Source organism: Bacillus rossius, chromosome 1 (assembly GCF_032445375.1).
Source record: "Bacillus rossius redtenbacheri isolate Brsri chromosome 1, Brsri_v3, whole genome shotgun sequence".
NCBI classification, from domain to species: domain Eukaryota; kingdom Metazoa; phylum Arthropoda; class Insecta; order Phasmatodea; family Bacillidae; genus Bacillus; species Bacillus rossius.
This window is the reverse complement of record NC_086330.1, coordinates 102,927,876-102,938,805: the sequence shown is the minus strand read 5'-3', so window position 1 is coordinate 102,938,805 and position 10,930 is coordinate 102,927,876. Positions and strand designations below refer to the sequence as shown.

The 10,930-nt window shown below is 39.1% G+C and overlaps 1 protein-coding gene across 1 annotated transcript; it reads left to right on the top strand.

The window, feature by feature from the left end:
- The first annotated feature begins 3,273 nt into the window (after positions 1-3,273).
- On the top strand, positions 3,274-8,557 carry LOC134529397 (uncharacterized). Its single transcript, XM_063363425.1, has 2 exons — positions 3,274-3,384; positions 6,065-8,557. Exons 1-2 carry the CDS (start codon positions 3,290-3,292, stop codon positions 6,294-6,296), a joined length of 327 nt encoding a protein of 108 aa, XP_063219495.1. The 5' UTR covers positions 3,274-3,289; the 3' UTR covers positions 6,297-8,557.
- The last annotated feature ends 2,373 nt before the right edge of the window (positions 8,558-10,930 follow it).

Below are 10,930 nucleotides of genomic sequence, written 5' to 3'. Positions count from 1 at the left end.
ATGCGTCTCACCTGTGGTCACGAGTTGTTAGTTCGTTCGTGATGTAGGAATTCAGGCTCTCGGGCGGAAGCTATGGTCGACGCCAGAGGCCACGAGTCGTTTAATTTAAGTTAGGTCATAATGTAGTCGTCAAGCTTTCGGGCGGAGGCTATGGCCCTCGTCAGGGGTCACGCGTCATAGTTTTTAAAATGTAATGTTCGTTCGGGATTTCAAGGGCAGGAGAGGCCCCTACGTTATTTTTTTAAAGTAATCGATCAAGAAAGGCTTTTCGGAAAATGTGAGTATGGACTTATCTTTGTTTTAATTTTAAGTATTAATTATGATTTGAGGTATTCGGAAGGACTAGGGAAGTGTTTAGTGAAGTTCTCTCATTCTCTCTCTTGTAAGGTCGTTCAATCGTTAAGGAAGTAAAGAGATTATTGTTTTAAATTGTAATCCCGCTATTTAAATGTTCTTTAAAATGATGTTGAGTATTTGACTTTAAGAATAAAATAATTTTAATTAAGTATTATGTTATTTTGCAAAATCTCCTTAGTTCAGCTCTCACCAGACATCCTGTACGGGATGACGAACCTATGATCCTAGGTACAGTAAAGTATTTTATGAAGTTAAGACTAGTTGATGCCAAGCGAGTTGTTTCTATGTAAAGAGCTACGATTCTCGCCCCCCCCTCTGAAGGTGGATCGTGACAATATACATGATATACGTTTTTCGAGATAAGACTGGCTATTTTTTTACAAAAATTGGTGCATAATTTTATATTTTAACTAATGTTTTAGTTGGGTATGATATTTTAAAATTGAAATTTAAATACTTGGACTTTATTTTGTTTTTTTTTATGTTTATTATTGTGTGCATTTAATACTTGAAAGCTATTCAGGAAACGGTTCACAAATAACTTTAACTATTGAAGGTACTGACACAACACGAAGCATAAATTCCCGGGTAAGAATCCGATCCAAATATAACTGCGAACTGTATTCTGTAGTGATAAAGTGGTATATCTGTCATTTAAATGTACAAATATATTTATTTTTACATGAATGTTTATGTTCAATTTTTAAAAAAACGTTTTACAGTGTAGTATTATAAAATTACACGCGACATGGTGGCCACTCCTCTTTTATTGACAACCATATTTCCACAAGAATAAGATCTGTGTTTTATGAAAAAATATTTGCTAATTTGTTGTTTATCTACATGTGGTTTTATTATTTATTTGAAAGGAAAAAAAATCCTGTAGAATTTAGTTTTTAAGGGTGCATAGTCCATAGTAATGACTTTAAGGGAAAATGTTTTCGTCTTATTTTCTGGTAAGGAATGACCCGTCGGTCATTGTCGGTGTTGTCTGGAAAAGCCTTGCTTGGTCCTCAATGGATGCTGCGTTTGGGTATAATTTGTCCCAGTCATCACTGTAATAAAAATTACGACCGTTTGTAAGTACTAAAAAACAATTGTGTTGTATAAATTTGAAAGTCATTTTTAACTTTAAGGGCACCCAAACAACTGTGGACCTAGAGAAAAACAAAGCAAACGCACACTAGGCACTCTCTCTGGGCAGACCTTAGAAGCTCTACGTAGCACTAACGACTCCCTGGACAGTGGACCTAACTCGCATGGAGCAAGGTGTTGCATCGTTAACACGCTTGACTCGCACCACAGAGCAGCCGGGTTTTAATTCCGAAATCACTTCAGGACAAATGGCCTGGAACCGGGATGTTATTTACGAATAGGTCATGGCCGATTCACTTCCCTAAATCGCCCTGTTGTTCCGTCGAGTATCACTTTCTCTGAACTCCTCGCTGTCGACGAGAAGTCAAAACCAAATTATATGAAGAAACAAACATGTAAGCGGGCCTTTCAGTACTCGCTAGAGCAAATGCATGTGTTCTCTTGATGCAAATACACTTATAATACGAATATCGGACACAAAATTTAACGTAGAATTCTTTAATACAACAGCCTGATAAATACATGCTAATTGTGTTTCCAACTACATTTCTGGATGCGAATCACGTAGATTCCGCACCCACAACTAGAATTTGCTGCCGGAGCAACTACATCGACTATTGAGTCATTTGATTAGCAGACAAAAATTTTAAACTAAATGATGAAACGGCTCTGATAAAACGAAAAAAACTTGAAAAAATACTGAACCCCGGCTATGAACGTGAGTTTCGAAAGGAATTTTACTAAAATACTGATCATATTGTAAGAATTCTTTAAACAGTTAATAGTATAAACTTTCCTCTTGGCTTTGTGAACTTTGGTTCGCGCCATCCGCCACAGATGGCAGCACTGTGGTTACACATTTCCATTCCATGCGACTTCCGTTCCATTCACGAAATTACTCCTACCAAATACCGTATACCGAGAGCTAGGATGACACACACACACACAAATGTAACTCCTAACCTCATCTAACGCGAAGAGACGTTAGGCTGGTGTCACACTGTGCGTTTCTCCCGCAGTGGCTAAAACTCCCGCAGCGTTTTTTGACTTAATATTCATTCGGCCTCTTTTCTTATGAGTGCGCAATGCAGGTCTCTCAAAGATGCACAAAATAAATGTATCAAAATCGAACACATAAACATATGATGTAGAAGAAAACACTTGCGACCGCTCCGGTTCAACAGCGGACTTACACTGTTAAAAATGTTCACCTTCAATTTACGAAGAAAGCTGGTGACAACTCATCCAGGGATCTTCGCATATTTACAGATATGAGTTCGCTTGCTTTTAACGTGAATTCCAAAGAATATTTTTGATTTATTTACAAAACATTTAAAAAAAACTGGTTGAATCAACAGTAAGGACACGCTCATATTGACAATGGTATAACGAAACATACAACTCGGAATTCGAAATAAGGTGTAGGTTGAACGAAGTTTCAGAAATCTGAAATTACGAAGAACTCTTCGTTTATTTGAGTTAAATTCTCCGCTGTAATTTCTAACAGTGTAGCGATCACGGCCGGGACGAGATGCTATACTTGAAGTTGGTACCACCGTGCTGGACGCCGCGCGCACAGAAGCGAGGACAAGAGAGACGCGTGTTAACTGACAGAGCAACCACATCTCCGCGGCCCTGATCTCCCTCTGCCGGAGATGAGGCGGGTGTTGCCCAAGAACCCGTGGGGCGCCCTCGTTAGTGGGCGGGCGCTAAGCGCGCGGTGCCACCAGGTGTCCTCGGCTGTACGTCTGGGGGAGTGGAGGGGGGAGGGGGCGCATCGATCGACGAGACACCGCGCCGCCTCCAGTCGGGCTTCTGACAGCGGCCCAGCGCAGACATGCACCTGCTCTCGTCCGCGCTGCTGCTGGCGGCGGTCATCTCGCTGGAGGGCCTTGCGGCCGACGAAGGCAGCTCCACCGTCGCGCCCACGAGGTAGGCCCAACATTTCACTGGCATTACCAACGGTTTGTGTATCCATTCCTACAGATCTCATGCATTTGTTGTTTCTCAACAACACCAAACCTTAGCAATGCTCGCAGGCTTCCACGGCCATTGTCTGAAGTAGCTGGGAGCAGTTACCTACCGAGTAGGTAACTGCTCCCTGATGATGGCGACTGCACTGGCGACCGAAAACGTCGGTGAATTATTCGCCCAAGGACACGGCCACAACTCATAAGCCAAGCTACTTCAATTCTAAACCTTATCTTCGAAACTCTAGAACGTCATGCAAGTTAACAACACTTGTGACTTTAGATGAGATTTGTAGTAAACATCTGTTTAAACGGGTTGAGACAAAACATAAAATGCAAGAGATATATCTTGATAATTTTTTTAGGAAAGGGCCTAAAAAATAAAAGTAGTTAAAAAGTATTGGTTTAGATAACTTTGGAACTTAAGAAGGTTTATAATCGGCACAAACTTAAACAACCATTTGCTGAGTGATGCTGATACCAGATACCAAGGAGACATTCCAGACTTCGAAGATTCTGGATATTCCGAAATATTGTATAGCCTATTATACATCATATCAATCACGCTGATGAAGCTATTACAAACTTGTACCATCTCTTCCACTTCCCTCCTTTTACTGAAGAAAGTTTCGTTGTTGTTGAAAGTATTGCTGCTAAATCCAGGGGCGATGTATATTTTTCCAACTTTTTTTTTTGAACCTGCAGCCAAAGTTTGACGGTTGAATTCAATAGTGAGTTTATTCTAAATTTGATACCAGCATTTTTCGAAGACTGCGTATTTAAGAGTAGTAACAAAGTTAATACGTTTTCTTCTTCTTTTTTTAAGTTTAAAAACTGTAAAAACTTGGGATTGCATTGTCAATCGAACAAAACAGGGGGAGACATTTGTTACTACCCTTAACTACACAGTATTCGAAAAATGATCATATCAAATTTAGAACGAAAAATCGCAACGCCGTTAGATATGTAAAACGACCATCTTGTATGCTAGATCTGTTACAAATCAGGGGCACTGATTGTTAAGTAAGTTACACAACTGTGAAAGAATTTTGAATGAAAAGTTAATTTATAATAAATGGGAAATAAGGCCGTTTCCCCAAACTTTACATCCTATTTTAAGACAGCGACAAGTTTTGCAATGGTTGTAGAACTAATTTTAATAAACCATAATACAGACGCTCAGTGACCTATCTTAAATGTTTTCTCTATATTGTAAGCAACAAAAATGTTTTTCGGCTCTAACTTTAAAGGCGTGGGGGAACACTTTAGACGGCAAGTCGTTTACATGTTTTTAATGCAATTTTTCTTGATGAACCTGCAGACGATGACTGTCGATCGAATCCAAACGCATCCTGTAAAGGCAAATGCTGGTACGGTTCGTTACTGCATATCATTACCAATATCCTTAATTTAAAACGTAAGTTTTCGTCTCTAATGGGTAAATACCTAACTATCGCACGAAGTTAAGATCGATAACAAAATAAATCATTCTTCGCAAGTCCAGTGTTATGTCCATATTTTTTCTCAAGTTCGTCCTGCGAGTTGACATTGGCGGATCTTGAAGCAACAGTGTCACGGTGTCTGCACGCAGTGTCGGACCTAGACTTTGCGGGCCGTGGGCCATTTACTTTCGCGAGGCCCTTCAATTTTGTAGATTGGCTTTACCGAGGGGAAGAGGTTGGTGGTCTTGCGTCAGAATAGCCCCCAAGAGAAAACAGGGCTCCCGGAAAAATTTGAATAAACAAACTCTTTAAATCAACATTTTCAAATCAACCAGTAACTCAAATTTTTACGACGGTTTTTCTTATTTATATATTAAAATTACAAAAATGAATTACAATAAAGACGCATTTAACGTTATTAAAATCCAAATAAATTACTGTGTATATTCGTAAAGTAAGCTCCGTTTATTAATTTTATAAAATGAACTCGTGTGAAAACGTTTTTTGATTGACAGTTTTAGTTTACTACATTTATACTTCACATTTTCACATAGTTTCCATTCAGTTCCAGGTACTTTTCGTAACGCTGCACCGGTTTCTTTAACTCCTCTACATAGAAGTTCGCCGCCTGGATATTGGAAATGACGCCTTGGCCATAGGCATCGTGGACTTCAAGTACGCAATGCGTGTAGCCTATGCACAGGCACTTAGTAGCGGAAAACGTTTAAGCGAACTCCGTACTCGAGTCGAAAAATGATGGCTAGCATTTTTTTTTTTTACGAAAAGGGTGTCATTTTGGTTGATTTAATAAAACATGGGTCAAAATTACAGCAAAAATTACAAAATTACGATTGTCAACTGGTTTAATTTCCTGGGGGCGAACGTCGATGCAGAGGGGTTAAAGAAACTGGTGCAGCATTGGGAAAAGTGCTTGTAACATAATGGTGATTATCTAAAAACGTAAATTATGTCTGTAGTGAACTAAACTGTCATTAAAAACCTTTTTCTCACGTTTTAATTTTATTTATTTTTTTTTGAAATGAAAAAACGGAGCTTACTTTACGAACAGCCCTCGTGTGATAACGTAATATAATGAATATGTTTCTACAATTCAATGACAATAATTTTACTGCACAGGTGCGTCGGAGCAGTGGAACAGCTGGCTTGCCCCTGTCCACAGAGTGTGATGTCTGTGTTTAGTCCGGACGTGATGACCACGACGACCGCGCCGACTGCGCAGCAGGGCGACGCGGCAGCGGGGACCACGATGGCGGGGACCACGATGGTGGCCGGGGAGGCGGCGGGGATGGCGCCGGTCTCGGCCGACACTGCCGCGGGCGGCGCAGGGCGCCAACCCACCGCGCCGCACCTCGTCCTCGCCGCGCTGTTGGCAGGCCTGCTGGGCTCCTCCCGCCTCGCCCGCGCGGCCTGACGCGGTCGTCGCCTCTCGTCGCGTCTTGTCCTCGGCGAGGAGAAGTGGGAACATATACTCGCCCTCATGATTCTCGTTTACATCCCATGATATCTTCCTAGCAGTGGTGGATGCAGGAATTGTTTTCGGGAGGTGATTTTTAAAAAAAAGTTATAATTTGTGCATTTAAAAAAAAATTATGTCAACAGTTCACCTTGCATCACCCAAAACAACATACTGCCTTCACCAAGGTCTCACGTATTTTTTTCATCACTTAGCATTTATTCTTACAATTTTTAATTCGTTAAGTCACAGCACAATATATTCAGTTTAACTCCTATAACTGAGAGTAATTGCCTTCAATAAATGTATAGGAGGTTTTTCGCCTGTCTCAGAAAACAATTGTGTGTGTGTGTGTGTGACCTGTGTCTTAACGAATGCTTTTTTTTGTTTTCAAAGATAAAAATTATTAATTTGAAATATGTATTAATTAATTGTAATATATAAGTCCTACTGTTGTATCAGTATTCATATTTTTTAAGGATAGATAGATCATAGATTCCGGATTAGATTTTCGCTCGGATTGGGGATTTTTCTTCTCTGGAAAATTCCCTTCTCGAATTTAAGACATGGAGTTGTGATGTACCTTCCACTTTATACAGCGGAAGGGAGAAGCTTAGGGAAACCTACAGTACACAGGGATGAGAGCCACTCCCAAACAGTTCCGAGTACTCTGATGTTTGCAGATCTTTCGTGGAAAAACACCATATTGCAAGGATTTGTATATTTTATGGCCATAGAGTATTTTAAAAACGCTAACCTAACCTAACCTAAGTGTCCTTTCATTTTAGTTACAATAACCTTACCTACCCTCCGAAAAAAAGAACAACTATTTATTACACTGACCAAACCTAACCTAACCTAAACTTTTACTTCGTTAAACTTCGGAACTGTTCGGGGTTGTGGTCGTGACTTTCATCCCTGTGAACTGTTGGTTATCCCGGAGCACACGCAGATTGTTTTTGTGGGGTGGGAGGGGGAGAGAGAGATAGATCCACTTCGGCCGTTGTTTGCTTTCAACGTATTTCCGTTTGTTGGTGGGAATGCTAGATTTTTTTAATTTAGGGGGGGGGGATTTGATATCCCCTCCATCTCTCCCCTTCCCCATCCTTGCGTACGCCCCTGGCGGAAGGAAATGGCGAACCACCGCACTCTGATCTAGTCAAGTAGAAAATACGAATTTCGAAATTGAAACTACGGAAGTTAAACTGTGTTCATTACCAAACTGTGATAACACAACAAATAAACCAACTTTTGATTGGCATTTAGTTCTGTTTGTCTTATTTTTTACAATAATTTTTGGATAACGTGTATCAAATATACAGGTACAAAATTCGCAACAAAATATTGTCTAGTACGTAGTACTAATACATATAGTGAAATGAGGCATCTATGGATTCCTCTAGAACAGTGGTGGCCAACCTCACTCATTGTGAAACTAATCTGAGGGCCAGTTACATATTAATTAATATTTAATTGTCACAAAAAAATTATGTCTTATATGTGCTTTACAGAGAACAATAAAATATATGTGGCAAATAATAAAATTACGTAAAATATGTATTTTAAAATATAATTTACAAAATAAATCTAAATAATCTAAAAATTATATTTATTGAACAATATATAGTTTGCATGAAGACTTAATAATTTTATTGTCTTTGAGAAATGAGAATACTGTGACTTCTTTACACTGTCAGCTGAAAACTTTTTCTACATATATGCCATAAAAGTTGGCTTACATACGATAGTGTAACTGATAATATTTATTTCTTGTAAGATTCTTCAAGTGGGCCGTCAGTTGAACATCACTGGTCTGGAGCTAAAGGTGGCATAAATTCTAAGTAATTTAACAATCTAAATGTTTGGTTATGATTTAGAATAAGTAATGGCTTAAAACTCTAAATGTATGAGTATGATGGAGGATAAATAATGGCTAATAACCTAGCCCATATTCTCTAAATTTGACATTAATTAACAGGCCAGAGTTCGTAAAAAGCCAGAAGGAAATTATAATTTAATATTTCACGAGGACTAAAAATATCAAAATAGTTTATAATTACACTAGACAACTCGAATGTTAACTCCAAAATGTGTCCAAAGTGAAGTATCCTACTCTTATTTAATACATTTCTTTATAAGAACTTATCCTTTCCCGTTGAGTCATAAAATGTAATCTAATTTGTGTAATGCAACTTTAAGCTAAATTAAGAAATTCAAGACGGTGGAAATGTTAAGATAATTAATATTCAAATTAAAATTTGTTATGATATGCAAATCCAATTAATAAATGTTCTGAAAATTGTATGAATTGGTGGTTATACTTATTTCATCCTGTGACAGTAAAAGAACTTTCCAGTGTTAATTTTATTTATTGTTTCAGTACAAACGCCATAAAATTAACAGTAGCTACACTAAAAAAAATGTTATCTTACAAGCGGAAATTATTCGGTGGGTTAATCTCGTTACCATATTCAATTACCATTTCAAAAAAGCAATTTTTTCAAGGAAGGGGTCTAGGGAATGGATTTAATACAATTCACCGAACTACGTCAGTTTCAAAGGACAGGATGCAGGTCACGGTCGGCACAATGTGTCGACGTACACTGCACATTCAACGATTCTTTGAAGTCGACGAACAAAGGACCAGTAATATTTCTTCGCGCCTTCCCTCCCGTCACGCCATTGCAGAGTGGAGGGGGAAAAAACGTCGTTTATAATCAAAATCCAGCGCAGCGAGCGAGACATATCGACCGAGTCGGTCGTTGGCCTCGTCTGGTGGAAACGATTTTTAGTTGAACAATCAAGTTGCACGTGTTTCGTAAGAGAAGTAAGCTACTCATCGCATGCTAAAACCATTTATTACGTGTTTGTACCCAATCCTAAACCCACTTTCCTCCCTTTTCTCCACATCCTCCCCCTTCGCCCGAAATTCTTGATCTTGATCGGCGGGTGCTGCGTTCGAGCGCTGATGCAGGAACAGGGAATCGGATGATCCGGATACCTTTTCCTCAACCGCAATTTTCTCCCCATCCCAATTTCCCATTCCAAATCGTTAGTCCGGTTCGGTGTCTTCTTAAGAAGCTCTTCGAGATCATAGCAACGCCGCTACAAGTCTCGCTTACAAAATAATAGCCGCACCGAAATGTGTAAAAAAATAAGCCGTTTCTTTGCAGCCGATTTTCCTGGAACGAATTTTTCTTCTCCAGACATATAAGCTGTTTTTCAGTGCATTGTATTGTGCCTTTATTCACGTCCCCTTGTGCTCTTCATGTTTTATACATTATATGACCTTTCCAAGAAGCATGCACTTTGAGAACTGTGTGTTAGTGTGGCGAGATGATAAATGCGACGCTCGCCTGTGTTTCTAGCGCGGTATCGCCTCTAAGCGCAAAGCTCTGAACGGTGCGCAGTCTTCTCGTCGTTCATAGGATAACTGTAAGATCTGAGCAGTAATCATAACATTAGATGGCGGAGAAATGAAGATAAAGGTGTAATGCAAGGCCCTTGAGCGCTTTCAAGAATCTGTACCAGGCGTTTCATATCTAAAAACACGGGTCTTCTAATAAAATACATTTTCAAAACGAAAGCGGAAAAAGTACTACCCATCCGCTCTCAGCGCATTGTTAAATGCTGTTCGTAAACAGACGCCACTCGGATGTCTTGAGGTGTTTACAATCGCGTGTTTTTATCTGAAGCTCTGCACACTGTATATGGCGAGGCCTTTGACAGAGACATTATGACGTTACAGCTTGGATGAAGTTTTCAAGGGCACAAAACAATATAAAGGCCCTTATTGAGGGAAAAAAATAGACGAAATATAAAATTTGCCTCGCCTTGCATACGCATCAAACATACGATAGCCATTATAGCTTGCAAGTTTTTTTTTACAGGCATGTTTGAGAGAAACATTTTAAATTAAAATTTAACAATCAATTGTAAAAATCACCGTGGTGGTACACATTTCAAAGATTTCACACATCAATTTATTTAAAAAAAACTTTTAAAAAATACGCAAATAATACATAATAGTATTTATTACACACGCGCCAGTTTAATCATATTTCTAAAAACAAAATTTAAGTTCATTTCAGTAACGTCACGCCAAAACGCCATGGAAATAGAAAATGTTTATAGTCAGAAAGTCTGACAGCTCCGCATTTATGTCACGATGACGTCACGGATGTGTCGAACGTGATTGATAAATATTCACGCCCTTCGTACTATAGTGATTCCAGCCAAAATCTAAACGCCCATTCCTTCCACCAGCGAGAGTTTACTGTCTGTGCCTAAAGATTCTACTACAATATAAATGTCTCAAATTGTGTCCGGCAGACATTGATAGATTATGGATCCACGTTACCCTTTGACGTCATTGATGGCGTGCCCAATGATTGGAATATCCCTGGTCAGAACACATTGGTCAAATTTATTTTATTCCTAACCTAACCTAAATTAAATTTATTTTGGAGGAGTTTAGGTAGGGAAGACTCTAAGCGCGTGGGAACACCACATAACTTAGAAAGTCACAACTTAGAACTGTCATAACTTAGAAAACTTGTAAAAATCCACGTAACTTAGAAACACACAACTTA